The sequence below is a fragment of the Capronia epimyces genome (assembly GCF_000585565.1).
Source record: "Capronia epimyces CBS 606.96 chromosome Unknown aczIQ-supercont1.10, whole genome shotgun sequence".
NCBI lineage: Eukaryota > Fungi > Ascomycota > Eurotiomycetes > Chaetothyriales > Herpotrichiellaceae > Capronia > Capronia epimyces.
In genome coordinates, this window is record NW_006912913.1 from 35,882 (window position 1) to 63,166 (window position 27,285).

The window sequence follows — 27,285 nt, forward strand, 5'->3', positions numbered from 1 at the left end:
GGACTGACGGACTCGGCCCTCACGTCAAGGTGAGTAAAAACTGCTCGCGGCTCACCCCCGATCGGGGCCTGGGTGATGCCGCCCTGTGCTCACCCCCGGCTCGCGCGAGGTGAAGCACGACCAAGTCTTGCTGTTAGGATCCGGGTCGACATCAGGGTCGCCGGAGTCCTACCAACCTAAGGTCTACTGGGTCACGAGGTTGTAGCCTATGGAAGCGAGGGAGAATCAAGTGACTAGGGGAAAGCCAAAGTGCACTCGCCTACTCCGGGCTCTGGGGTGCTCTATACGGAGCGCGGGAGAGCATTACAGAGCGCCTCTGGTTTTCATATTTATATGTATGTACGCTCCTTACCAGATAGTCTCCTTCGTAGCCAACTTCGTCCACAAGCTAGATGATAGTTTTGGATCTATAACAAACTACTCCGTGTTTGAGGGAAATACCGGCCGGTCTCCATCGCGGGCCCATGTATATCGATGGCCTGGATGATCTTCAGTCAATCGAGGAGTGCCTAGAAACACCTCTCGGGCAGTGGCGCCTTCCTTGTCCTTCTCGATGTCGGCCCTGAGCCAGCCACGCTCTTTCAGCACGGGAAGAACGAACTTGATGAGATCGTCAAATGTACCTGGAACCGTGATCGAGCCAAAGTTGAATCCGTCCACACCTCCAATCTCGATCCATCGTTCTAATTCATTGACCACTGTCTCTGGACTTCCAGTGACCTTGGCGCCGTACCCCCCGAGCATTATATACTCGGCTATGCGTTTCTTACTCCAGGGCAGATTCTCACTGCCGGGTACTGTTGAAGACCATTTGTCAAGGACAGACCGGATCGCATAGTCGTTCACAAAACGAAAATCCTCGTCGTCCGAGTACTTCGACATGTCGATGCCTGTCCAGCCACCAAAGAGTGTCAAGGCCCCCTCGATATTGCCATATGATAGTAGTTCGTCTCTCTTCCGGGTTGCAGCTTCGTCCGTCTCTGCTACAATCACTGAGATACTCACGACGACCTTGATATGATTAGGATCTCTCCCATACTTTTCTTGCGCTGTCGATTTAATGGCGTCAACGGTCGGCCTGACAAGCTCGGGCAGTTGAGAGCCAACGAAGACGGCCTCGGCGTGCTTTGCCGCAAAATCCTTTCCAGCCTTCGACGAGCCGGCTTGAAAGATGAATGGGGTCCTTTGTGGCGAAGGCTCGCAGACATGAGGTCCAGGGACTTTGAAATACTTTCCCCTATGGTGTATTTCTTGCACAAGATCAGAATTTGCATACTGGCCGCTCTGGATGTTTTTGGTAACCGCATCGTCGCGCCAGCTGCCTTCCCATAGTTTATAGGTAACATCCAAAAACTCGTCCGCGCGCCTGTACCGTTCATCGTGCTCGATTTGCTCTTCCAATCCGTGATTTCGAGCGGCGCTCGTAAGGAAAGAAGTCACGACGTTCCATGCAACTCTACCATTCGTCAGATGATCTAGTGTAGAGAACCGCCGTGCAAGTGAGTATGGATGATCGTAAGTGACACTTGCTGTAACACCGAAGACGAGGTTTGTCGTCGCTGCCGCCATAGAAGGCACTAGGAGTAGAGGATCATTGATGGGAAATTGAGCCCCGGACTCAATTGCAGGGCCAGCATTGTGAGGGCCTTTGTAGACGTCGAAGCTTCCAAGCGAATCGGTTATGAATAAGGTATGAAAGTTGGCATCGTCGAGGCGTTGGGCCAAATCAGTCCAATACTTCAGGTTGGTATACTCTGCTGAGTGGTTCGTAGGGTGTCTCCATAGGCCAGGGGATACATGAGAAGGTGTGTTCATCACGGCCGCGTTCAGAATCAGCGGCTTTCTGTTATTTGGCCGAAGCCTGCCTGCTGAAGACGTATTCTGCTGTGCCATGACTCGTGATCTCAACGATTGTGTGTTTACAGTTCGTCGGAATATAGTCAACTTATAGGAGCGTAAGTTGTAAAGCTCATACTGAAATTATATATATGCCCCCCTCTGCCCCCCTCTGCCCGGCAGCAAACTTTGCACATCTCCTGGCTGTCGGACTGAACAGCGGCGTTGTTGGGAAGTGCTGGGTGGACAAGGCTGCTGCATCCACCTTGTCAACACGACGGATCACGCAATATGAAGACGAGATTCCGAAAGCACTCAAAACCCCCTAGCTTGCCCACACTTATAGTTGCAATTCTTGAACTAAGAGGACTCGGACCTGATAGCTACCGGATCTATGCCGAGATATAAGACGGCCTCATGGCTGGAGACGATTGATTGGACGCAGTGGACTCCGGACCTCGTGGTAGAAATCATCTATCAATGTGACCATAGTTGTTCCCCGAGCCCTACCCCGTTCTGATCGCCGAGCAGCCTCAGTTACTCTAATTGGAATGTTGATATAACCACAGCTATTCCCCGATCTCTACCCCGTTCTGAAAACCGAGCCTTCATCGCATACAGATTCGTGACTCGCCACCTAGATTGCATCATCCAGTACCCGCAAGTCGTTATCACGCTTGCAATATCAGAAATGCCAACGATAGCAGCACATGGGCAGAGCTGATCTATCCGGAGAGTCGGCCACTCGAGCGGGTCAATGTCGAGGAGATGCTCCACGAAGAGTCTTTCTCGTCGCACTCGTTTTGGAACAAGAATTCCGCCAAAAGAAGCAGACGTGAGCCAGAAGTGCGGGCTAAAAGGGACTGTCATGAGCTCGTTCGTATTCGCGCGAAGTATTTCAGCCGTGAAGGCATTATAGGATCTTGTTCCCTAAAATGGCTTTGTGTAGTTGATCAAGGTGATATAAGTACTAGCGCAGCCTCGGGTAGTCCGGCGTGTCCTAGTATATGGCGACATTCAGATTGTAGGAAGTGGGCTCCTAATGTCTTATGCACTGACTCCTGGAAAGAATGGCGAGACTGTCAATTACCATAGGTTCTTAAAGTCTGGTTGGTTTCTCATTCTCTCCCTTGATTACCGCGAGAACCTGTCCAACATTTCATTGACCTCCAATACTCAAAATGGCTGCCGAGATCCCTGCCGAAGGACCAGAGCTTACGAAAGAAGTCGGTCCCAATAAAGGAGCCATCCCTTCAGTGGTTCTTGCCGCAAAACTCGACGATGATGTTCGAAACAATCCCGTACTACTCCGGGCACTCAAAAAGGTTGACCGTCGCCTTTTGGTCTGGCTTGCTGTCCTGCACTTCGTGTTTAAATTTGCGGAGACGAACATTTCGAACGCTGCCATCATGAACCTGGAGCAGAAGACGGACATTAGGCGACAGCTTGGACACCTTACTAGCTCTCAATGGGCGTGGTGCATAAGCATATTCTGGTACGGAGAAAAGAACAAAAACATCTCCGGTATACTAACGTCTTAGGTATCCCTATATGGTGTTTGAGCCTGTCTCAACTATGATGGTGAAAAGATATACACCCTCAGGATGGTTCGCCAGGATCTTTTTTACCTGGGTAAGTAGTCAAAGCCTTATCTGGTAATGGGCGAATAATCTAACGTCTATAAGGGTATTGTTTCCGCTTGCCAAGCTGCAACACAGAACTATGCCGGCATTCTGGTCTGTCGCTTCCTTCTTGGGGTTATGGAAGCAGGATTCTATCCTTCTATAGTGTACGTCACATCTATGTTATCTACTCACCCTGGATGGCTAATCACCGGCATTCAGGTACCATCTTAGCTTTTGGTATCATCCAGACAAAATGCCGCTTCGTCTGGGAATCAACTACAATATCGGAGTTTCTTCCGGGGCAGTCGCCGGTTTGATAGGTAAGACCTCTTTCCTATATACATAGATGTTCAAGACTGACCTGGACGCTAGCGTACGGTGTGTCCTTTATGAATGGACTACGGGGTCTTTCTGGATGGAGATGGGTAAAGTCCTTGTACTTTAAAGAAGGTGCCATATGCTGACCGAATATAGCTGTTTCTCCTCGAAGGAACTCCTATGATAGTGATAGGAGTTATCACCTACTTCATCTTGACCGATTGTAAGAGGACGTGCGAATTGGAAGATGGTGAGATGCTAACAGAACACGCTATAGATCCCCAAACGGCAAAGTTTATCACTGAAGAAGAAAGAGAGGCTATAATTGCCCACTTGCCAGCGACAGGACCAACAACAAGAGCGAAATTCTGGGACAAAAATGGACTGAAAAAGCTGCTGAGAGACCCGACTCACTGGTGCTTTTTATCAATCTGGACCTTTGGTGGAATTGGAGGCTTTGGGGTTACTGCAGTTTTGCCCAATATCATTTACGATATGGGTCTCACAGGAACGGCTCAAACCCAGCTTATGACTATGGTATGTTCGATCCCAGAATTCTGTGTTTGTCGTTTCCCAGGCCCCGCTGACAGATAGTAGCCTCCATATGGACTTGCTTGGATTTTGGTCGTCGTCTTTGGCTACTTCATCAACAAGAAGAAGATCTCTGCCTTTGCTGTCGCCTTTGGCAGTATGTTAAGCCTACCTACAATGCGACTCCATGCTGACGATCCTTAGTGGTAATTACACAGATTATCTGCTTCATCTGTCTTATCACGATCAACCACACTTATGCCTTATACACGTTTTTCATCGTCGCGTGTGGTTGCACATTCTCGATATATCCGATTCTTTGGCCAGGTAGGGACTTTTCCAGTCTAGTGAAGAGAAATACGTCTCTGACTCGACGACAGAGAGAGTCCGTTCAGTGGAGGGGACGACCACAGCAGCAATCGCTTTTGGACTGACCAATGTGAGTGAATAAGTTTTCTTGAGCGAGACAGTACATACTGACGCAGAATTTAGGCTGTGGGTTGTCTCGCCGGCATAATCGTAAGATTTTCTTACTGGGGATTCGTGAACCATGGAAGTTACTGACGCTGAGCTAGGGCCCGCAAATCTTTCAGACGAAGTTTGGTCCTCGTTACCGGCTTAGCTATGGTATAGCTCTTGTATTCTTGGTTGGCTCCTCGATTTCCGTGGTCGCAGCATGGTACTTTTGCCGAAGGAAGTTTGCCAGGCAGCTTCAGGAGATAAACGAACCACACGGAGTCGAGGTAATTGCGGAGGAGGACGGTGATCTGAAAGTGGTTACCTAAACACAGAAAAGATGATGGACACCCCAAATAATGGGGAACAGCAGAGTATCTATAGAAGTTTTGATAGAGTAGGGTATATTGGCTTGAGGCCAAGGGAAGGAACAGAGAGGGTGGAAAGTACGGGGGTTTAGATATAGAGAGCAAGTGCGCTTTCAATACATCGGTTATCCCCGCCATCATATTGTTCTAGGAGATCTTACCTCCTCTTGACCTTGACTATGCGGGTGCCATCAACTAGCTGAGTTTGTTTACTGAGTGAAACGGCATCTTTTCCTATTCAGCTGCCATGTTCGTGACGAACAAGACCGACGAATCCGGCGGCTTGGTCGGCAGATTCGCGGTTACGAGCACCCAAGAAGGAAAAGATTCGCTTCTGAATTCCACAACGGTCGACGCCGAAACATGGCTTCGCTTGGACCCTACCTTTTCTCGCTACGGCTACGGCTACCGGTGGGAAGGCTCGAGGACTGCACAATTCGGCATTACCGTTCTGTTGGTGTTGGTCGCGCTGGCCGCCGCGCACTCGCTTTTTGTCCTGTACAAAATCTCCATTGCGGGCGCGGGTCTGGTGGGTTCGTGGACCATGGTAGCTGAGTTGCTCGCCTTAGCCATGAACTCGAGCCCTTCCTCAAGGCTGCAGAATACATGTGCTTGCGTCAAGGCTGCGATGACGTGGAGCCAAGTCGTCGCTATCCGAGAAATAACCCCTAGTCATCTCGAGCTAGCTCTCCATACTCTACCAGAGGCGAGTAAAGAATATGGGACCCTACATGGTAGAAAAGGTGGAGACCAGCACAGTCGGGGAACTCATCTTGATAGGTAGTTTCAAGGTATAAAGCATGTGCCAGTAGTAGACCGGCATCATCTATTCACAGAGCTTCGCAAGGCTAGACAGGAGCGAGCTTGGTTGGCATACTTCCCCAACTACGAGATGGATACAGTCTCGATTCTCCAACAAAACTTGCCCCACCGTGGACCGACCCTAGACTCTAAATCTTCTCTTCAATGGTGGTGGGACGTCGCGTCTCTTCAATGGATAATGCCTCTGGATCCTTGTCCATATAAACGTGGCCTTCGGGCAGCAAGTTAAGCTCGTCTTCTTCCTTGTCGAGAGCCCAGAATTGGATGATGAACAGGAGACCGCCCACAAAGGCAACGACAGCAAAGACTCCGTAGTTCCAGATCAACAGGGGATCGCCACTCAGGCGGTTCAGGGCCTCAGCAATGGCCGCGGAGATGGCATTAGTGAAGAGAGCAATGGCCTGCACGAGCGACCGCATGTTGGTGGGTGCCTTGGAGTAGGCGTACTCGAGCGACGTGATGGAGGCGAAGATCTCGGAGAGGGCGACGAGGACGTAGCAGCCAGTCTGCGCCCACACGTTGATGGGGGCCGGGTTAACGGTACCGTCGTCATTGAAGCAGTTGTTGGCGTGGAAGCCGCAGGGAGACTTCTTGTAGATGTAGTATTGCACGACCGCGGCCCAGATCATGGCGGCCGATGCGAGCCAGAATCCGGCAGTGATCTTCTTGATAGCAGAGAAGTTGATGCCCAGTCGGCGAAGGCCGGGATACAAGAGCGAGTCGCAGATGGGGATAAATATGATGAGGGCGAAGGGGTCCAGGTTGTTGACGACATCGTTGGGCACGCCGTGCAGAGTCATGGTTCCGGCTTGGGCGGTGAAGTTATTGGTCAACTGGCCATACGCCAGCCAGTATAACGGATACCAACAAAAGACCGCACAGGCCTTGAAGCCACGACGAACCTCATCGACCCACGCATCGTCAAAGGTCATCCAGTAGGGTCTTTGGGACGGTTGGATGTTGGACGGCTTGACCGCCTCCCACAGAGAGCCATCGTGCGTGCGCTTGTACATGGTGACAGGGTTGATAGACCAGCGGCCCTTCATGCCGTAGAACAGGGCGCGGAAAGCCTTGGTGACGACGGAGCCTGCCGGTGGCTTTTGCTGGTATCGTTTGCGACCCCACCACATGATGAAGGGGGTCGTCATGAAGGCCACCGTAGGCAGGAGGTAAGCCAGCCAGAAACCGACGTACTTCTCACTGTAGCTCATGCCAATCTGACCGACGAGTGCGCCGATGTTGATGAACAGGTAGAAGTAATGGTAGATCCGGGACTGAGTGATGGTTGGATCGACAATGACTCGTTCGCCGTGCGGGAGGGTCTTGACAAAGGCCTTGGTGATGTTGATCTGTTCCACGACCAGGGGTGAAATGTTGGGCTTGAAGCCACCTGTGCCCAAGCCCATGATGATGACGCCAAGCATGAAGACGCCGAAGCAGGCGTCCTGGTTAACGATGACCGGAGGAATCGAGCTAATGACGAGGACGATGTGACCGACAATGGCGATGCCGATTGCGACGCAGATGGTCTTGTATCGCCCCCAGTGCTCATCTGCCATGTACGCACCCAACAGGGGAACGCAGTAGACCCAGAAGGTATTGAAGGTGTTGATGCCATTGGCGATTTGGGGGCCCTGGCCCAAAGCACCAGAAATTCCCTGTTCGGTGCCACCACCTGCACCAGTGTTGTGATGCGATCCAGGGGGACCACCATGAGCCGGAGGGAGGGAATGGTTCACAAAGTTGGAATCTTTTATCACGTCAGAGCCAGGATTCTTTCCGTGCCACCAATCAGAGCCCATGGGCGAAGCACAACTTACAGACGACTTGAGTCCCGTAATATGAGAAGCGTTCGCACAGCTCGATAAACGCGACGGTATAGACCTTTAACGGAATGGGAGCCGGAACTCGTCGCAGCGCATGGGGTCCGTGAAGTTCTTCCGCGGTGGGGATGTTGTCGGCCTCAGACGGACGACGAATAGCAGACTGAAATGTCTTGTCGTCGACCTTTTGGGAGACAGACACGCGCCGGCCTTGGTCAGCATGTAGGTCGCCCAAGGCTGCGGTCTGGATAATTTCGGGGTTGTCGACAGGCATGGTGGTGAAAACCTGGTCCAAGTAGTTGGGAACAGAGAGGATAGGAGGAGGAAGGGGATGGCAGCCGAGGTGGTTTCTCTGCAGGTGATCTTATACTCGTAGCAGTAGCTCCTGCTCGTCGAGAAGGCCCGTTATCCTCGAAGAGGCAGGAGGTGTGAGACCACCCAAAGTGTGCGAAGTAGCATTGAATCCTCCCGTCCCTCCTGTCAAATGTGAGGCGCTTATCAACGGAGGGGCAAAGATTGGTGCATGTTGAGGCGATAGAGGCCAAATGAGTGACACGAGCATCGCGAACATCGCGAACATCACCACCACCACAGCCATTGGGATCGGCGATTGGGCCAGAGGCTGAAAGTGCATCGTCTGATGTTACATCTTTGCAAGCGCCACAGCCTCTGATCAGAGACGCCAGAGATACGTGCTGGACGGTCCAGGCGTGTCGAAGGCCCCGAGAGTGGTGGGATGAGCGCAGGGCAGGGCAGGGGACGCAGGGAAGTTGAAGTTGGCAGCTCCGAGTGCCAAGCCTCTACGGAGTACATGTCCTACCACTAGGCCTGTAGTAGCTAGCTGGCCGCATGCTTAACTCTCTGGTTGCAGCGAAGCTTCGACGGCAATCCACCGCTAAGCCAGCGCTAAACCAGAACTAACCTGTGCCCAGGAGCGCCTTCCAGGAGAGCACCAATCACGCCGTCGGGCTGGGTGGCACTGTGACCTTGATTTGATGGCAGGCATAGGGATCGACGTCCAGCTTCCAATCGTGGCGTCTACTGGGGCTGCCAGTGCTGAAGCTTCCAGCTGCCTTGGGCGGGTTAGGCGGCTTAGGCTAGTCTATCGGCTTGGCCCGACTGCAACGTCTTTCGTTAACGGGGTTGCATTATCATTCGCAGCAGGCTGGGGTTCAGGTTGGGGCTTCAAGATTGCCTCTCAAAGCGAGGGTTCTGAGGATGCTCATTGGCGTCGTTAGAACCTCGTACTCTGCAGACCCTGGCTCTCAGACAGCTAGTAGTCCCAATTCGCTAGTCTCATCGAGGGTCGCGTCTCTTATCAATACCAAGATCCTAACAATAGCTAGGAGACGCTACTCTGCTCTACACCAATCGTATAAAATGACACCACCATCAGATGATGTAAATGCTGTTCCGACTTCCTTCCCGATCACCATCATGCGATACGAGCGTATCAGAGTTCATATCATGGATCGCTTGCAGCACCAGCCGTCTGTTGTGATATCGAGTTGCCACTCGGTCAAGGGCTGGAACATGCCTAGTCTTCACCGAGGACTGCCAACTGTACCTGTGACGAAAGACAAGCGAGCACTGTTGGCACTAATGCTGCGTACACTGCAATCGAACTTTCAATCGAACAATTTGTTTTCTAGTGTGAGCAGCGAGTGGGTCGTGTCGCCACAGAGTGGTACTTGAGCTGGCACTGTCTGTCGATGTTCAGTGGCTCACATATCTCGCTCCCAGAAACCCACCGACTCCTCGTCAGACCCTCATTCATAGCCAAAAACGAGCTTGATTTAGAGCACAGTGATAATTCCCGACTCTGAGCCTCGACCTCTCCAGGCCACCAAGATTGCAGCTCAGAAGGAAGTGCATCCCAGCACCTGATCTGTCACGCGGCGAAGTTCCCAAGGACCCTGATTCTGATCGACATATCTCTAGACTGAACTCGGGTGTTTTGGCAAATCCAAGAAGCTGATGCAACAAGAAGGAAAGCTGGCCAAGCCTCCCTGCGTTGGTATTGTCCATTGAGCTGCCGCATGTCAATCACACTCCTCGACTATGAAAGCCAAACAGGAGGCTTCGACTGAACTTGGGGCAAGTAGAATTTGACGACGACGTCCATGATGTCAATCTCTTAAGATGTCATGGAGTAGAGCCCAGAGCATGTATTGATGTTAACATGGCCTGTTGAGAAACTCCCCGCCCTCATTGCTTGACCTGGGGGGCTCTCCTACATATTATAGCATATCGGGGATCAGCTCTGTGGGAGACCACAACGCGGTGCCCCCAAATTTTGTCAACAAGGCATCCTGGTGCTTTCTCATGCTTGCATGGGAACCGCAATAGGTGGCCCAAGTATTGGAGCACGTGAAGGCATCCATGTTGCTAGGTGCGAAGTGCTCATGTACGGAGTATAGTTCGCATAGTGGAACTGCTCACGCAATGCGATAGGAGGGGTAGCGGAGTGCGTTCGGGTCGTGAATGGAGCTTGCCAGTGTGAGGCTTAAGCTACCGAGAGCTGACGGAAGTCCCTAAGACAAGTCTAGAGTTAGCTTGCGATCTCAGAGAGGCAGGGTTGGCAGAGAACGAAAGTGACCTGACCAGCTAGGTCGCTGGGGTCGCCGGGGGCGATATTTGTTGGGTCTTTGCAATACAGCCAAACGTACGAATAAAGAGACATATGTACGGATTCGGCCGGTCATGGTTGAGTTTGGCGGCTGCTTCAAGGGAATATTTTGTTGCCTCAGATCGAGCGGGAACTTCCCCCGCATGGGAACAGGTGGAGGAAGGTGTGCTATGTCGCTTCTATTTCGGGTGGTAGGTGGGTGGTGCCAGCTCTTCACGCATGTCTCTTCTCCGACGGCCTGCGGTTCCATGAATTCAGGCTGGCTGAAACGGACAGGCCAACAAACAACGACGTTCCTCTTTTCCTCTCACATTCACCCTTGCTACGTTCCGCTACATCATTACTAGATAATATCTCCAACCTCTTTCTTTTTCAAAGTCTTGGTGAAATGCTTTCGCTCGTGGTAAAATTTGACCTCGTCTTCGGTGAACAGTCGGCCCTCCTTCTCTGCTCGTATCCTCTGACGTCTGACGCGGCGCACGTCCCATTCCAGGTTACGAGTTAGGTACCAGGACAAGCAGTTGGCCAGAAAACAGCCGGCTAATGCCCCAGTGCACACCCCATACGAAACCCGGTAACCATCGGCCGCGTACTTCTGCCGGAAGATCTGGGGACCAATCACACCACCCAGTTGACCAAGACCCGACTGAAGCCCGAGGGCAAAAGCGGTTCCTGTAGTACCGGCGAGGGATGAAGTCCTCCATGACCAGAAGGGGATGGCGAGACATGCTGAGAACATGCTGCCCAGGATACAGGCGGTGTAGATGGCCCCACGATGGCGGGTGCCCAAGAAGATAGCGAATGTGGCAACTTCGCAGAGCACGATGATAATGGCGAGGAGAGGACGAGGTAGGTAGGCTTTCTTGAGAATCCAGGCCACCACGATAATGGCAATAATACCGGCGGCTGCCGGGGGAATGTTGAGCAGTTGGTTGCGAGGAAGGCCTGCAAATCCCAGGTTGGTGGTGATGGTCGGAAGGAACCAGCTGAGGCCGAATCCGCCCGTGTTCATGAGGATCTGTGGATCATTAGCCATGGTCTGTCAGCCTCATGATAACAAACATACCTGGGCCAGCATAAAGGACCATATCCTAGGATCTTTGACCGTGTTGACCACCTCTTTCCAAGAAAACGCGGCATCCTGGGTCCGAGGCGCATTCTCTGTCAATCTCATCTCGAGAAACTGCTGCTCTCGTGGTGTGAGCCACTTCCCACTTCTGGGAGACTTTGGATAGTCTGGGTATACCACCCAAATGAGCCCACCAAACGCTATAGTCGCCACGCCTTCGAGCAAGAAGACCCTGCAGGTTCATGCATGTCAGCAGAAGTCCTGAGGCACAGATGAGCAACCTTACCACTGCCACGAACTCAATCCTTGCTTCCCATCGAGGTAAGAGATACCGTAGACGATCAAAGATCCTATAATACCCGCAAGATTGAAGATGCCAAACAGCCACATGACAGGCTTCCCCATTTCATCACTCCGGTACCTTCAAATCAATCACGAGTCAGTTTGGCTCATCCGGTAGGTCTGCGACAAACTCACCAGTTGCACAGCTGGGTGATGATGGAAGGAAACAGCCCAGCCTCTGCAAGACCGAGAAAGAAACGTGCGGCGTAGATGCCTTGTTTGTTTTTAATCGCGGCATGGCAAGCCAAGACGAGTCCCCATGCAACACAGATCCTGGTCTGAAAGACTCGTGGGGTCATCTTTTTCAGGAAGAGATTGCTGGGCAGTTCGAAGATGATATAGCTTATCTGCTTCTGGTCAGTGCCTAATACCAAACATGCGCTGCGTTTGCGAGGATGCCGTACGTAGTAGATAGATTGAACCCAGTTATACTCGTCAGCGGTCATATGGAGTTGTTTGAGAATGTTGGTAGGTTTTCCGACCGCGAGGACCTTGACGTTCGAAGCATTGTTGACGTCGATCTATTACCGAGATCGCGATCGTTCGTCAGTCCATGTTGCGGCCATGCCAGGACCAAAGATGGCGTACCTGCTTGACGAGATAGATGACTCCTATGGTCACCAGAAGACGACAATCCACCTTGCGCATGACCCTCTTTTCCTCCTCGGGGGTGAAAGTGTCGAGGAATCGGACACGTTCGTCGTCAACGGCATCCGTGTGAGGTCGAACGGGTTCACCGTCGCCATCTGACGCGGATGAGCTGACTCCCTTGGGGAGCACGCCTGTGGGAACGGGTTCGACATCGCGGTCGGGAGTGGACTCCTGGCGACGAGTTCTCCAATGATTGAAGAAACCCATGATAAAGAGTTGATCAGGATGTGGCGAAACGATGGACTTCACGGTGACAGACTTCCCCGGTCAATATATATATCTCGCTATGGCCTTGGAATACGTGTATGCTGCTATGTCGCCATCCCGACGGCTGCTTGCGCTACAGGGACTCAAAGGACAGGCTTTTGCTGATTATTTATCCAAGTTCAAGGCTTAGGAATGCGACAGCTGGCTACTCGTCTTTGATGTCGAGATAAGTTGTGATGGTTGTGGTAGAGGCCGATGGGAATTTCCTTATTCGGCAATTCGGTCGGTATGGCGCCACCGGTCCACAATATAGGGAGCAGTGTGTAGTCCGTACGGACCTGGGCTATGTTGGGCGAGGCTACTTGAAGTGTTATAGATAAAGGCTGACTATTCTTACACCGTCGCATCTGTCTTGTCTATAGATTTACATTCATCATGCCTCTCAAAGTTGCGATCGTAGGAGGAGGCGTTGGCGGCCTCACATTGGCGGTAGCACTCCAACACAATCCGAATCTCAATGTGAACGTCTACGAGAGGGCGACAGAGCTAAAGGAGATTGGGGCAGTTGTGGGCCTTGCACCGAATGGGTTGAGAACTTTGGAAAAGCTGGGTGTACATGAAGTGCTCACAGATGAGGTTGGGTGGCGCAACAAAAACCGGATACCCATGATATTCAAGTGAGCATCGTGTCAGGATGTCTGAGACAAGTTGGAAACCTGACAGTTTCAGGCATTGGAAGACTGGAGAGATCCTGGGCCAGGACCTCAACCACAATGTGCCAGAATGGCGGCACCAGTTTGCCCGAATGCACAGGGCCAAACTGCAGAAAGCCCTCCTCGCACACATACCTCCCAAGGCCATTCATCTGGGCAAGAAGGCTGTGAATGTCGAGGTGGACAGGTCGAGCGGAGCCACCGTCACCTTTTCCGACGGCACCAGGGTTCATGCTGACATCCTGATCGGTGCGGATGGGATCAGATCGGTACGGCGTTGGATCACTCAATTGGGGACGAAGCTGAGAGATACAGGGCGTCAGGGGAGTTTTTGTCCCGAATCATGAGCTTGTGTGGAATGGAGATGTTGTGCTTCGGTCAACATTCGACTATTCTCTGGTGGAAGATCTGAAGGACATCCCCCAAAATTCATCGCACTTTGTATGCACCCTCGATCCAGCCGACCCGTGTACCGCTGACCAGGCGACCGAACGACAGACAGGACCAGACGGATTCTTCTTTGGCACACGAATAGGTACGGCTTGCACGAGACATGAAGCGTCAGTCACTCATGAAAACACAGGATCGGATCAATTCGCCGTCACAGCTTCGTTCACGGCCGATCCCGCGACAGACCCGGAATTCAACGAGCCAGTCTGGAATGCACCAGCCAGTGTTGAGACTTTACGGGAGAAGTTTCGGGCAAGTGACATGTCTCTCTCATTCAACAGGTGTCCGGGGAGCTAACTCGCCCGGTTGTAGGACTGGCATCCGGTCGTGCCCCAAATCATCGAACGAGTCCCCTGGCTGCGCCGGTATGCAAATGTTGCCGGGCGTGAACTAGACCAATGGACCTTTGCCGATCGTGTCACTTTGCTGGGAGACGCCGCTCATACGCACGGCGGTGCTTTCGCAGCAGGTGCTTCACTGGCCATCGACGACGCCTACACGCTGTCTCTGGCCTTTGACGAAGTGTTCCCCCCGACGCAAGTATTCAGTGACCAAGCAGCCACCCCGGAGCTCATTGCCCGGGTGCTTGGCCTGTATGAGCGGATAAGGCGACCTCATGCGGCGAAAGTGCTTGCGCTCGTGCACCAAGGGAAGGCCAGCGCCCACAAGCGGTTTGAGCAGACGCGGGCTGGGAATCCCGAGTGCGATGCTGACTTCAGGAAACGGATTGCCAACCGGCTAGACCCCGTGTGGCTGACTGAACATGATGCGGAAAGGGCGTTCAGAACGGCGGCGGCAGAGGACTTGGAGGACCGGCGTCGTGCGAGCAGAGGCCTGGCAGTTCAAGCACCGCAGGCAAGGCTTTGAGGGCTGGAGGGTGACGGGCTGGGCTGGGTTGGCTTGTCGGCGAGATACAGTGCGTTAGGTACATGTACATAGTAAGTTGTACTGTACATGGTGTAGCTGCGGGTTCCTCTGGTGCCAGCATCAGCGCAGTGCACCGGCAGCGGCAACCGTCAACCGTCAACCGTCAAACCGTCAAACCGTCAAACCGTCAATTCTCGGAACATGCGGGTTTTCGCGAGTCACGACAACGCACCTCCAATGTCGTGATCCGACTAGTTCTTTGCCAACATGGAAAGTGGGACACACTCCGCCTATCTCGAAGTCCGCAACTCCCTCACCGTGTCGTCGATAAGCCAGGGAGCTTGATTGCACCATAGGCGGCCAAGTTGGGCAATTTTACGTTGGCATCGTCACTCTTCACTTCGACCACCCGCCGGCATCATGAGTACACCGTCCGCGATCTTCTTGGGCGGCCCCTCCGTGATCCTCTATCATTCTGGTCGAGCGTTGCCACTATGCCGAAGAGTCCACCAACTGCTGAAGGATCCTACATACGTTTCCGCCTGGCGCCTGCCGCCCACAAAGGTGGGCTTGAGGCTTCTGCGAAGAGACCGCGTCTCGATAGTGGTGAGCAGGGCGGTGAGCAGGCTGGTGAGCAGGGTGGTCGTGCCGGGCTGGCCTGCTACCGATGCAGACAACGAAAGAAAAAGTGCTGTCGCTCGCTCCCAGAGTGTTCAGCATGCGTCGCTCGAGGCGTTCGCTGCGTGTTTCCCAGCAAGAGTGACTCGATCAGCACCTCGGAGGCCATGGAGCTCAAGTCACAGATAGAATGGTTGTCTCAGCATGTCTCCGTCGTGGACGGCTCCCAAATGCTGAGTCCTACAGCCACGGCCACGTCCGCAGCGTCGACGACGATGGCCGAGGGTCCCAATCCCGAGTCCGATGATGCTGGGGCGGCGCTACAAAGCCATGTTGACCGCCACCAGCCTAAGACGAAATTGCGGCTGCCTGCTTGGGCCGAGCGACGACATCTCGTTGAAGCTTACTTTCGTCACGTCCACAAAGCATACCCCTTTTTGGACCGGCAGCAGGTGTTGGAGGACCTTGATCGTTCCACCCGCGGCCTTCCCAGTGACACGAATGAAGTGTCCCCCCTCGTATATGTTCTCTGCGCCATCGGCTCTGCAACTCTACATCGAATTGGCAAGTTATCGGATGAAGCATTGGCAACCATGACCGTCCCCTACAAATATTTTGTCAACTCCTGCCTGGCCGAGCCGAATGTCGAGTCGACTGGCATCTTGATGTTGGTGACCATCTATTCCGTCTTTGACCCGGACGGGATTTCGCCGTGGCTGTTGACCGGATTGCTCGGGCGCCAGGCCATCGCTCTCGGGCTCAGTCGCCGGTCGTCGACGGAGCACGGCCTGACGTTGCAGGAAGTAGAGACACGACACCGGTTATTTTGGAGCATTTACGCGCTGGACCGCGAAATTGCGGCTTCGTTTGGTCTTCCTGTGGCAATTAATGACGAGAATGTAAACGTCCCGCTTCCTTCGGTCACCATCGACGAGTATGCCTCTCCATCTCGGGTCCGGCACAGCAGAATCCTCCAGGTGTGTCGAAATGCCATTGCCCTGCGGGAGCTTGAGGGCAAGATCCTGCAGCAGGTTCACCTCTCCAACCCGATCTCCAGCATCAACGTCGGCAATGCCGACCGACAAGGCGTCATTGATCGATTCAAGTCAAACCTGGACGATTGGTATGCCAATGGGTGCCTCCTGTCACAATTGGAGGACGATGAGATCTCGTTTCACGACACGATCCCGTGGCTGAACGTGCGCTATCACGGCCTTCTCATTCTTCTGCACTGTCCTTCCCGCTTCAACACTTACTACTCCCGGGACCAGCTCAGCCACTTGTACCAGTCAATCCAGAAATACCTCCAGTGCAGCGCCGTGCTTCTTCGACAAGGCCATCTGATGCTCCACCACAGCACCCTCAACCGGATTCTCGTGATTTGTCTGTTACTGATCTTCTGTTTGCAGCAGGGGCATCTTGATCGTGTCAGGGAGCATGACCTCAACGGGGACGTTACTCTGGGAATCGAGATTCTCGAGGCCTTCTCGAATCGCTGGCCACTTGCCAAGCGGAGCCTTGGTGTGTTTCGGGCCCTCCACAATCTGTTGGTGACCACCCCTACCGATGGCCCCCATACTGCATCGATTCTGGCAAACCAAGAAACGCTGAGGGGCATCCAAATCGACGCGCTCGCCATAGTTCAAGACGCGATGGGACCTTCGAGCCTGTTTCATAACCTCGGTGAAGAATCAATCGCTTCGGGCTTTCAGGCCCAGGCGTCCGGACGTGCAGGGAAAGTACGCATTCCTTTTGAACGCTTGCCGGACAACCCTGTTTTGCGTGAAGTCTGACCGCTTTTCGACCAGAGGACAAACGAAGGCATAGCTGCGCTTGGCAGTCTTTCTCAGATGATTTTGTAGAACCACGCTCAAGCTGGACTTTGAGCGAGGGGTGCACAAGAAAGGAGGAAGGAGGAGAGAGAGGGGTTGGACGTTATTATCAGTGATTAGCAACCAGCGAGGAGTTCCGGCCGGCTACAGATCTAATAGGGGAGTTTGATGATAGCCGGGCACCTAGGGTACAGCATGATTGGCCATACGACGGATATACGGATACCATCAGCGTCTGTAGGGGCGGACTATATAGTTTCACCATGTAGTTCCCGCGTATACAAGATTGCTATTTGGGGCAACTTCTTCAGACCCACCCCGATCCTGATCCCGTTCGAGCCATCACTCTCTCGAGCCTCCCTTGTGTACACTGTATCTTACGAAGGGATGGCAAATGTCTCTATAAGATAGATACTGGTTCAATCAGCATGGTCCTAGAGTATCCTACATATTTGGGTGTTATGGCGCCTGTCATGCACAACTATTTTGCCATACTTTAGGTATGGATCGGCCTATTCCACTTCCACTTAACGAGCTCTAGACTGACAACGGCAAGGCGTAAGATATATTTCTCGAGCCTTTCACTTAACCTTGGTAACGCCACCATCAACCACTAGATTCTGGCCCGTCACAAAGCCTGCTCCGAGCATGTATTCAACAGCTTCGGAGATGTCTTCGGGCAGTCCGGCTCGATTGACGGGATGGACATCAACATCATCTGCCTTGACCTCCCATTCCTCTTCATTTTGGTCACCAGAGCGGCTTTCGTGGGTTGCCCTGACCCGACCGGGCGAGACCATGTTGACACGAATGCCGAACGTCTGCAAAGAAACCGCCATGCTGTGTGTCAGTCCTAGTAAGCCCGCTGCAGAGATTCAGTTTGGTCAGCCACTACCCCGGCAGCGATGATAGAGGGCAGGCTACCTTTCGTGGCGGCGTAGCCTTCCTGGTTCGGATCAGAAACGAGAGCTCGAAAGCTGCCCATGTGGACGATACACGGTCCTGCCATGCCGACGGTTGATCCGGGCTGCTTGATCCTGTCTGCCTGTCCATCGACCTTCATGTATGGAATACACGCCTGCGAGATGACGAACGGCCCAGTCAGGTTGGTGTCGACATAGGCCTGCCATTGCTCTAGTACGGATTCATCCGCCATGGTCTTCCCGTCCTTCCAGTACGGTGATGATATCCCGGCGTTGTTGATCAAGAAGTCGATGCGGTTGTCCAGGAATTCCGCAGCCTTCTTGACCGTGGCGCGAATCTCGTCGACGCTGCGCAGATCGCACTTTGCCCAGCCCATTCGATCTGCATGCTCCTTCAGATGTACCTCCGCTGTATAGCGGAGGCTGTCCTCGTTGATGTCGATGATGAAAATCTTGTGGCCTTTGGATGCAAAATGTCTTGCTATGGCTCTCCCGATTCCTTCGGCGAGCAAGTTAGCGCTAGAGCAACGGTGAAAAGCCCATTCCGTACCTTGACCGGCACCACTTATCAAGATTCTGGCCTGTCCTTCCAGCATCCCTCTCCTTCAGTCAAACTTGTGGACAGGACGAGGACGTTTGAGCTGAGATATAGGATGCAATTTGAATGCTTTTTGAAAAGGTCGAGGAGCGAGAGGAGACCGGTGATGAACTCTGTAAAAATTACATCCTGAGCCTCGTGAATCTCAATCACACATGTATCCTGCTGTGTTCGATGATGAGTGGCTGGGTTCAAGGCTCCGGGCGGTGAATGACGCACGGCTCAAATGCCATTGCATCACAAAGTGAACCTTCAAGTACCGGTAACTTTTGTCCAAGTGATTTCTGATAACGGATACAACAACAGGTCGTCAGCCACGGCTTGGCTTTGGTGATTGCAATAGCTACAGCCGTATCTATGTCTTTGTTGAAAAGGTGACTCTGAGAAGGCGGGCATGGAGTCAGATAAATATCAATTCCACACATCGAATTCAATAAAACCATCTTCATTGTACTCGCTCGAGCACAACCCCGTCACTCCTAGGTGTTCCTAGCTGATCTTCATTTGGACGACACCACCAGACGGCCTTTCCTTGGTTGGGAACTTGTACCATTCAGCACGGGTCCAGTCCTCATAATGAGTGGACAACATGACGGTCTTCGATATGAAATATACGGACTATATACTAGTACTGTACTAGGGCGTAAATCCTCCTTGATAGGTAAGTCTGCCGAGATACTAAGCTGAATTAGGCCTCTCTTGTACTAGGTAGTCTTACGAGCACCCTGACAGAGCAACGTACCTGGGTGCCTAGGTACCTAGATACTTAGGTACTCAACAGAGTAACGTACTCGAAGTAGGCAGTAGAGTAACGTAGACGATAGACTGGAAATTTCGTAAGAGAAGGTGCTCAATAAATAGGGACCTACTAGTAGTACCTATTAGTGCCACCTGTTTAGTGCCACCTGTAGTTCTTCCCCGCAGCCACTTTTTGCAAGCCCATTTTTTGCCCGCAAAGCCTCAGTGACTCAACATCTCACATCTGACTCCTACTCCTATACGATCTGTGGGAGTTGTCTTACTTGGCTTCCAGTCCTCTACTCACCACTTGCAGACAGCAATCATGGAATCCTCGCTCCCTACCCACGCCAAAGACAACCCCAATGTGTCCGCGGACGGGGCCCCCTCAAAGAACGCATTGAAGAAGGCACAGAAGGAGGCTGAGAAGGCAGCCAAGAAGGCGGCGGCCAAAAAGGCAGACGAAGAGAAGAGGGCGGCTCAACAAGCTCAAACCTCCGAGGACACGGCCAAGGACAAATACGGCGAGTTACCGCAGGAGGAGGGTCCGATCATCACACATCTGAAGAAGCTCGGCGAAGACCATGTCGACAAGGAGGTGACGGTGATCGCAAGAATCCACAATAGCCGAAGCCAGAGCGCCAAACTGGCCTTTCTCATGTTGAGGCAGCAGGGCAAGACGGTCCAGGCGGTGGTCGCCGCCAATGGAGAGGCGGTATCCAGGCAAATGGTGAAATGGGCCGTCTCGCTCAGCGTGAACTCGTTCGTGCGAGTCACCGGACTCATCAAGAAGCCCGACCCTCCCGTCGCCTCTGCGTCGATCAGCAATCTCGAACTCCACGTCACCAAGATCTATCTTCTCGCCCGCGCCGCCGAGCAACTCCCCATGCAGGTCAAGGACGCTGAGCGGCCACCGCCGGCCACAGCAGAGGAAGGGCAGGTCGATGCTGAGGGGGCCCCCATCGTCACGTTGAAGACCCGACTGGACAATCGTGTCATCGATCTCCAGACAGAGTGCAATCAAGCCATCTTCACCATCTCCGATGCGGTCGAGGGTCTGTTTACAGAGTACATGCGGAAGAGCGGATCCCGACAATTCAACACGCCCAAAATCCTTGGTGCCGCAACCGAGGGTGGAAGCGGTGTCTTCGAGGTCAGCAACTATTTTGGCAAGAGTGGATTTCTAGCGCAGAGCCCGCAGCTGTACAAACAGATGCTAATCGCCGCTGACTGTGAGAGTGTGTTCGAGGTCGGGCCAGTGTTCCGTGCCGAGAACAGCAACACCCATCGACACTTGTGTGAAGTATGTTTTCCGAGCCTTCCTGCCTTTCGTAGTTTGAACCACTGACTTTTCTCCAGTTTACCGGCCTCGATTTCGAAATGGTCTTTGACCACCATTACCACGAGGTCCTCGGGTTCGCAGAGCAGTTGATTGTGTTCATAATCCAGGAGCTGCAGGCGCGTTATAAAGACGAGATCGCCGTGGTTCACAGATACTTCCCTCGGGCGGGCGATTTCCGAATCAAAGATGGCAAAGCCCTACGACTCAAGTACTTTGACGGCATCAAGATCCTGCGCGACGCCGGTGTCGACACCACAGAGCAGGACAACTACGTGACGGACCTGACAACGGCGCAGGAGAAGAGATTGGGCCAATTAATCCGCGAGAAGTACGACACCGACTTCTACGTTCTCGACGAGTTCCCCATGGTGGTGCGACCGTTCTACACCAAACAGCATCCTACCGACCCCAAGCTGTCCAACTCGTACGATTTCTTCATGCGCGGCGAGGAGATCATGTCCGGGGCTCAACGCATCAACGATGCTGCGGAGCTCGAGGCCTCCATGAGGAGCAAAGGGCTCGACCCGGACGCCGAAGGGTTTGTAGACTATGTCAATGCCTTCAGGCAAGGCTGTCGACCGCACGCCGGCGGAGGCCTCGGATTGAACCGAATCGTCATGTTCTTCCTGGGCTTGGACAATGTCAGGCAAGCCACGCCGTTCCCTCGCGACCCGCAAAGATTGAGGCCATGAGGAGTCATAGTCATTCACGACTGTGGTTCTATGATGAGGCAGTGGGACGTGAAGGTTATCACACGGGATGAAACTAGAAGCATAAACTAACGAGTAGATCCTGCAATGAGAAAAGAGCAAAGCCTCGGGCCATGAACTGAACTGAATTGAATTGAATTATCTCACTTCCATCCACATTCACATTCACATCCATATTTGCAGGCGGGAGGAACTAGTCCTTGGCAGCGTTCGCGACCGGGGTCGAGTCCTGTGTTTCGTGATTGTATTAGCCGGTGTCATAACACAATGGAAGTATCGCTTGCAGTCTCGTCGTTTCAAGACTTGCAGACTTCTAGCATGGGCTCTGGACTCGGGGCTCTGGGTTCTGGGCTCTGGGGCATAGATGTAGGCGTGGACTTGAAGCTCTGAGAAGGTAGACTTCTGCCTCCAAGAAGTACATGTAGGTACATGTAACTCTGATAGGGAGCCAAGGTTGGCATTTTCTCACCAAATAGACCTGATAAAACGCCATCTTCAGCTCTCCGTCGACATCAACCAGCACAGCCTTACCGGCCCAGTCGATACTGACAGCCTTTCCGTTCTTGAGGCCGTAGTCGACGGTTCCGTACAGCATGACCTCTCTGCTGCCCTGGCCGAACGGGAAGATCTTGTCGAGCTTGTGGTGCCGCGTCTGCACGGGGCCGGACCACAGCGCCTTGCGGGCCGCCAGGATGGCGTCGTAGCCTTGGACCTTCTTGCTGCCCATAATGAAGTCGGCGTCGGCGGTCAGCAATTGCGCGTACTCCTCGTGCGCCGTCGGGTTGTCCGACACGGCGTAGAAGTGCTCGAAGAACGAGATGATGCGGGGGTCGACGGGGGAGGAGGGCGGCGTTTGGCCTCGGTACGTCGACATGTTGGCGTCACAGAATTCGTGCAACGAAAAAAGAGAGAGTGTGTGAGTGAGAGTGAGAGAGAGAGAGAGAGAGAGAGAGTGAGTGAGTGAGATATCGCCTTGGGTTATGGGTATTATCCTCGATTCGAAGCACACTGTCCGGAAGTCGTTGGGGAAGCGCCAGATGACGGGCAAGACGGGGAGAATATGTAGTCAAGTCAGACTGTGTGGTCAACAACTACACATGACAAGTACCTGTACAGGCATATATGAACGGATTCGGCAGCATCATTGTGATTTATCATTACAAACCCTCCTACACATATGTCTAGATCCGTGTTCGGCTCCGGCAGACTGCCTGGCAATGTTCGTGTGCGGGGGAGCCGAACATCTTGCCGACGCAGCAAAGCGGATATCGGATCATGCACTACTAGTGGTGGGGGCAAGGCTGAAAGTCACAAGGCTGGCAAGTTGTACGGAACTTGGAAGACCCCAGGTGTCGCCCATACAAGAATCCAGCAATGACAGACGGTTGCACCAAGAACCTTCTGACCACAGATCCTGTCCGATATACAAAGCCTTCTGTTAGAGGGTTTTGGTTTTAATCAGCCTGCTCTAATGCCCCCTGACAAACTGACATCTTCTCTTGACCTATCCAGGCATCTCATAATACGTGCCCTTGTGGCCTGGCATCCTGTATCCACCATCATACGTGGCTCTTGTGGGAGACAGTCGGGATGGACTTCCCTCTACTTCTCCACTTAGTGGTCGCTGAAATTCTTGGTAGTTCGGTGAGGGTGATAGGTTTGTGCTTTCATCCGCGGGTAGTTCCGACTTGTGACCTGACCAGGAGGGACTTCTCATTTCAGCCTCCGTCTGTGAGATTTCTGGATGAGGTCTGCTGAGGTCGACCATGGGAGGAGTCGAGCGGTGCTTCTTCTTCTGACCGCGCATTCTCTTCGCGACTAACCAGCCCAGAAGTAACATTGAAACCACGCCGCCGGCTGATCCGAGTGCTATTCCTATCTTTTGCCCCGTACCCAGCCCTGAGGAATTTGTCACACTTGCAGGTGTTGCGGGCGCTATCGAGGTGGTATTGGCGGAGCTTGTAGACGAGGAAGAGGTAGAAGAAGTGGTCGGGCTTAGCGTGGTGGGAACCGACACAGGTGGTAGCAAGGTCGTGATACTGCCGGGGTCGGATGTCTGGGAGACGGCAGAGGTGGTGAGAGTAAGTGAGTGTTCCGACTCATACGCTGCTCTGTCCATCCAAGTAACACTTGCACCCAACATGTTCGGCAGCGACATGATATTGGTGAGTTGGGGGGCATCAGTAAACGCCACCGTCCTTGAGGTCGAAGGGCACCAGCAGGGTTCAGGACTCGAGACAGTGGCTCCGCTGTCCTCACAGGCGACCCATTCGTTTGAGGTGCCATTGCAATAGACTAGACCTGCCCATGTTTGCCCTGCACCGTGTCAGTAGTTGTGGAAAAGAAACCGACTTCTGCACGTGTACCTGAAAAGTCGCCTTTATCTGGACATCTTGGGTCGTCGTAAGTCGAGTCGGTGCAGCCAGCTAGGTAGGTCACGCCGTCTTGCACTGTCAGCTCGAGATGCAAGGTGAGGCTACATATGTCTGGCTTACATTGTCCGTTGTAGCAAGCACTGGACGATAGACACATATCCAGACTTTCGCAACATGCTTTGTGTCCAATGGCTTCATTTCCGCATGGAATGAATCTGGAAGGGGCCTCCTCTCCGTCCGCGTAGTAGCAAGTGCCATTGGAAATGTCGGGGTTATAGTTGGCCATGACTTGGTGGAAGAGGCCCGGCAAACAAAGAAGGAGGCAGGTCAAATGCAGGGCTGGCATGGCAAACATGGTGAAGACCGGGTCGGGAGGATTTGTGTAACAAGAGGCTGAGGCTTGTGGGACTGATCTCGATCATGCAGGTTCTCGAGTGCGGTTTCGATCGTTTGAAATGCGTGGACTAGTGGTAGTTCGTGGAGACGCATACGCAGATGCAGACGCAGACGGCAGGACTCGAAGAACGATAAGATGGCTCGCATGGAAGGTAGAGGGATGGGGTTGTGTGTTTGTGTTCAGCGCCTGAGACAGCGACGAAGGTTGTGTGCGAAGTGGCCATCCGCAGGCAAGATTAAAGTCGTGGCATACTTCACTGTTTGATTCAATTTCAAATTCTCATCCGCCTTTCCCATCTTCCCATCTGACCCGTAGGTCCAGCAAATCTCGTTGGCCATACACTTCGCCCGCGACAGTGAGAAGCATGTCCAAGGTGACTTCGATCAACCTGTCTTGTTCTGGACCCTGGGTGCCGGCATTGGTAGGTAGCTCAGGGTTTCTCAATGCTTCTTCTGGCGCGCCTATGAAGCCATCCTCTCCGCCTACAACCCCCCGGTCCTGGCCAGCGTCGCGCTGCTCAATCAAATCCGGTTCAGTCCCGATGTCAGTTTCCATCTCCTCATCTGATGTGGTGCCATCCAACTTTCCAGCCAGTATCTGGTGCACTTTGGCAGCTTTCTGCGCCAGCCCTCTAATCTCTCCAATGTCCTCACTCGACAATTCCCCTCGATCTGGACATCTTCCCAAGACAGCCCACACCCAAGCACCGACACGCTTGATGACTGCCTGCTCCTTGTGTTGAAGGAAAACATGCAGCCTTCTCTTGAGAAGTCTGACTAGCTCGAACACGGAACCGAGGTCCATACACGCAATTTGGACAGGGTGTGGATCGTGGGACACAATATGGGATTCCCATTGCAGACGTGCTTTTCGAGAACCTTCCGGAAAGGAAATAAACTGCGATGGTGCAAGATTTTGGATCTCGTGCAGCGGAGGTACGCAGCGCATGGTCGCTTGGACGAGCCTGAATTGGGCGAGGAGCGAGTCGTAGTAGTGTTTTTGTGCAAAGGACAAGGGTTCTCCTTCGGGTGTAGATTGACTTGGGATGGCCGTATATGCACCATCATGATAATAGCCTCCTTGTTGAACTGGCCACGACGGCTCTTCCGCTTTGTTTTTCTCGTCGCCTGTCTGTTCCGGTGCTGTCAAAATGTACGGAATGCCTTTTCTTTCAGATCTGGGATGCTCGAGTCAGTATGGTTCAGGAGGCACCAACTCTGCAGAGAACAACTCAGCGACCGGAAGGTTCTGTCAAGGCAGGATCACTTACCGCACCATACGCAGATAGTCAACCCCATCCGAGGCTGGACCGTAGAAGAGTTCGTCGCCATCGTCCGCGAGCCCGGGGAATGCTCCCACCTGGCCTGAGTACTCATCAAGCCGGGGGAGTTCTTTGCTGTCGTCTTCTTCCGAGTCGTCCCAACTGTCCTCGACTTCAGAGTGATTCTGCGGCTTCGAACCCGGAGAGTCATCGGGCTCGGGCGAAGAGGTGTTGCGGCGTTTGCGATTCATGTTCGGCGGTTGTGTAGCATGGCTGAGGCAATCATTCGCACCGCGCCGAAGGGCAGAGCATCAGGACATTCTCGAAAACGTCAGTCACGGTTGCGGCGCGCAGGTTCATGGTTACAAGTCAAGTGCGTGTACTCCATACGTACTTTCGTTTATTTTTCCGGGCGGGCATCAGATGTTTTACGGCGGGTCAAATAAACGCGTTTGACAACGTCATACAGAAGCACAAGAAGTATCTTCCAGTATCCGTGCACCCTGATCACTACGCCTGGGTCAGGGACCTATAACTTGCACCCCGTTGATACAACCAAATTCCGGAAGCCACCTAGTACTATTATCGCCCTTCATTCTTCTTGAGATCGCACGGGAATACAAGAGGCAGAGATGCAACAGGTTGGTACAACTGGCTGACTTTCAAGGTTGCTTGAAAATCAATGCTCGATCGTTGTTGAAAGAAATACAGTGCTATGTGCTATGCCAGAATCATGATCTGCATGGTTGTTCTGCGGTCAATCTCCTTCTTCAGCATCACCAAACATGTTGCCAAAATCATCGCCTCATCTAGATAAATGGCAGCATCTTGATCCAAAACGAGCTGCCCACCATTGCCTGCGCTGCACCTCGAGGAACCCTCAGCACGCGTGTCATTTCCCCGGACCAACTGTGCAATGATCTTCCCTGCGCTATCAGGCTTTGACTCTTGCGTCTCTATCTGTTGCAGGGCAATGATGTTGACTTTCTTTCCATTTGCATCCTTTGTGCGAGCGTATTTCCATTCAAATGCTTGGCCATCAGGAGTCGTGAATGAGACCGTCCGTGAGGACCACCTGCCACTGACTTTGATGATATTGGCGTCGTCGTTGCCGATGACAGCGGCGCTGGCGGCACCTTGTAACAGTCTGATTTGCGGCTCACGTTTGGGCCCAAAGAAGTATGATGTACTGATCAGACCGCCCCGCTGTGGATGGCTCAGCACCGCATTGCCCGAACAACGCTTCTGCCTTCTGGACACATATGCCAAACTGCCGCCGGCGTCGAACACTGGAATCTCAAGCTCGGGATGTAGAAGTGCACAACGTAGCGGCCCTATACCGCGAGCGGCTATGTGCAGCGTTGTGCCGGGATGGAAGTCAGACGGTGCAAGGAGTTCTCTGGCGTTCGACACTTCGGACGGAATTGACCAGGAGAAGGACTTCATGTTGTCAGAATGGGAAACTTGCTCCTGTTTGGGATTTGATAGATCGTAGCCGTGATCCAATGTTGTAGCCATCAGTGCAAATGTGAAGGCGTTGCTGTCCAGGCTCAGTCGATATCTTGCCGTTTTCTTTGGAACACGACACTCATGAGAGGGAGGCAGGTTCTTGTTCCTTTTATATGAAACTTTCAGTAGCTTATTTGCGACTGCGCCTTGTTAGCATTAAGCCTTGCCGTCGTATTCGGAAACCGTTTAATTCATCCCCAATACGAAGCATCGGTGTGATTGGCTGTTGGTAACGAAGCAGACGGCCTGACACTGACGGTGCCGTGGCGCATGAT

At 52.9% G+C, this 27,285-nt stretch overlaps 13 protein-coding genes across 13 annotated transcripts; 5 read left to right on the forward strand and 8 right to left on the reverse strand.

The window, feature by feature from the left end:
* Nucleotides 1–417: 417 nt before the first annotated feature.
* Nucleotides 418–1,893, reverse strand: A1O3_09550 (uncharacterized protein; the record flags this gene model as incomplete). The annotated part of the gene is made up of 1 exon (XM_007739644.1): nucleotides 418–1,893. The coding sequence occupies one exon, from the start codon at nucleotides 1,891–1,893 to the stop codon at nucleotides 418–420; it is 1,476 nt and encodes a 491-aa protein (XP_007737834.1).
* Nucleotides 1,894–3,017: 1,124 nt separating this feature from the next.
* Nucleotides 3,018–5,095, forward strand: A1O3_09551 (uncharacterized protein; the record flags this gene model as incomplete). Its single annotated transcript, XM_007739645.1, has 12 exons — nucleotides 3,018–3,331; nucleotides 3,378–3,468; nucleotides 3,522–3,625; nucleotides 3,681–3,781; nucleotides 3,834–3,886; nucleotides 3,936–4,002; nucleotides 4,057–4,316; nucleotides 4,377–4,467; nucleotides 4,515–4,637; nucleotides 4,691–4,749; nucleotides 4,803–4,829; nucleotides 4,886–5,095. 12 exons carry the CDS (start codon nucleotides 3,018–3,020, stop codon nucleotides 5,093–5,095), a joined length of 1,500 nt encoding a protein of 499 aa, XP_007737835.1.
* A 286-nt stretch (nucleotides 5,096–5,381) lies between these two features.
* Nucleotides 5,382–5,806, forward strand: A1O3_09552 (uncharacterized protein; the record flags this gene model as incomplete). Its single annotated transcript, XM_007739646.1, has 2 exons — nucleotides 5,382–5,667; nucleotides 5,736–5,806. The coding sequence occupies 2 exons, from the start codon at nucleotides 5,382–5,384 to the stop codon at nucleotides 5,804–5,806; spliced, it is 357 nt and encodes a 118-aa protein (XP_007737836.1).
* Nucleotides 5,807–6,084: 278 nt separating this feature from the next.
* On the reverse strand, nucleotides 6,085–8,053 carry A1O3_09553 (POT family proton-dependent oligopeptide transporter; the record flags this gene model as incomplete). Its single annotated transcript, XM_007739647.1, has 2 exons — nucleotides 6,085–7,706; nucleotides 7,777–8,053. 2 exons carry the CDS (start codon nucleotides 8,051–8,053, stop codon nucleotides 6,085–6,087), a joined length of 1,899 nt encoding a protein of 632 aa, XP_007737837.1.
* Nucleotides 8,054–10,751: 2,698 nt separating this feature from the next.
* On the reverse strand, nucleotides 10,752–12,677 carry A1O3_09554 (uncharacterized protein; the record flags this gene model as incomplete). Its single annotated transcript, XM_007739648.1, has 6 exons — nucleotides 10,752–11,426; nucleotides 11,475–11,709; nucleotides 11,764–11,898; nucleotides 11,955–12,166; nucleotides 12,224–12,340; nucleotides 12,408–12,677. 6 exons carry the CDS (start codon nucleotides 12,675–12,677, stop codon nucleotides 10,752–10,754), a joined length of 1,644 nt encoding a protein of 547 aa, XP_007737838.1.
* Nucleotides 12,678–13,112: 435 nt separating this feature from the next.
* A1O3_09555 (uncharacterized protein) lies at nucleotides 13,113–14,707 on the forward strand (the record flags this gene model as incomplete). Its single annotated transcript, XM_007739649.1, has 7 exons — nucleotides 13,113–13,354; nucleotides 13,407–13,659; nucleotides 13,706–13,831; nucleotides 13,889–13,925; nucleotides 13,974–14,096; nucleotides 14,122–14,123; nucleotides 14,153–14,707. The coding sequence occupies 7 exons, from the start codon at nucleotides 13,113–13,115 to the stop codon at nucleotides 14,705–14,707; spliced, it is 1,338 nt and encodes a 445-aa protein (XP_007737839.1).
* A 494-nt stretch (nucleotides 14,708–15,201) lies between these two features.
* On the forward strand, nucleotides 15,202–17,118 carry A1O3_09556 (uncharacterized protein; the record flags this gene model as incomplete). Its single annotated transcript, XM_007739650.1, has 1 exon — nucleotides 15,202–17,118. One exon carries the CDS (start codon nucleotides 15,202–15,204, stop codon nucleotides 17,116–17,118), a length of 1,917 nt encoding a protein of 638 aa, XP_007737840.1.
* Nucleotides 17,119–17,738: 620 nt separating this feature from the next.
* Nucleotides 17,739–18,676, reverse strand: A1O3_09557 (uncharacterized protein; the record flags this gene model as incomplete). The annotated part of the gene is made up of 3 exons (XM_007739651.1): nucleotides 17,739–18,022; nucleotides 18,082–18,579; nucleotides 18,631–18,676. 3 exons carry the CDS (start codon nucleotides 18,674–18,676, stop codon nucleotides 17,739–17,741), a joined length of 828 nt encoding a protein of 275 aa, XP_007737841.1.
* Nucleotides 18,677–19,741: 1,065 nt separating this feature from the next.
* On the forward strand, nucleotides 19,742–21,450 carry A1O3_09558 (aspartyl-tRNA synthetase; the record flags this gene model as incomplete). The annotated part of the gene is made up of 2 exons (XM_007739652.1): nucleotides 19,742–20,719; nucleotides 20,776–21,450. The coding sequence occupies 2 exons, from the start codon at nucleotides 19,742–19,744 to the stop codon at nucleotides 21,448–21,450; spliced, it is 1,653 nt and encodes a 550-aa protein (XP_007737842.1).
* A 314-nt stretch (nucleotides 21,451–21,764) lies between these two features.
* Nucleotides 21,765–22,342, reverse strand: A1O3_09559 (uncharacterized protein; the record flags this gene model as incomplete). Its single annotated transcript, XM_007739653.1, has 2 exons — nucleotides 21,765–21,854; nucleotides 21,938–22,342. 2 exons carry the CDS (start codon nucleotides 22,340–22,342, stop codon nucleotides 21,765–21,767), a joined length of 495 nt encoding a protein of 164 aa, XP_007737843.1.
* Nucleotides 22,343–22,972: 630 nt separating this feature from the next.
* A1O3_09560 (uncharacterized protein) lies at nucleotides 22,973–24,129 on the reverse strand (the record flags this gene model as incomplete). The annotated part of the gene is made up of 3 exons (XM_007739654.1): nucleotides 22,973–23,784; nucleotides 23,835–23,912; nucleotides 23,964–24,129. 3 exons carry the CDS (start codon nucleotides 24,127–24,129, stop codon nucleotides 22,973–22,975), a joined length of 1,056 nt encoding a protein of 351 aa, XP_007737844.1.
* Nucleotides 24,130–24,519: 390 nt separating this feature from the next.
* On the reverse strand, nucleotides 24,520–25,752 carry A1O3_09561 (uncharacterized protein; the record flags this gene model as incomplete). Its single annotated transcript, XM_007739655.1, has 2 exons — nucleotides 24,520–25,417; nucleotides 25,511–25,752. 2 exons carry the CDS (start codon nucleotides 25,750–25,752, stop codon nucleotides 24,520–24,522), a joined length of 1,140 nt encoding a protein of 379 aa, XP_007737845.1.
* Nucleotides 25,753–26,221: 469 nt separating this feature from the next.
* Nucleotides 26,222–27,019, reverse strand: A1O3_09562 (uncharacterized protein; the record flags this gene model as incomplete). The annotated part of the gene is made up of 1 exon (XM_007739656.1): nucleotides 26,222–27,019. The coding sequence occupies one exon, from the start codon at nucleotides 27,017–27,019 to the stop codon at nucleotides 26,222–26,224; it is 798 nt and encodes a 265-aa protein (XP_007737846.1).
* Between the last annotated feature and the right edge of the window lie 266 nt (nucleotides 27,020–27,285).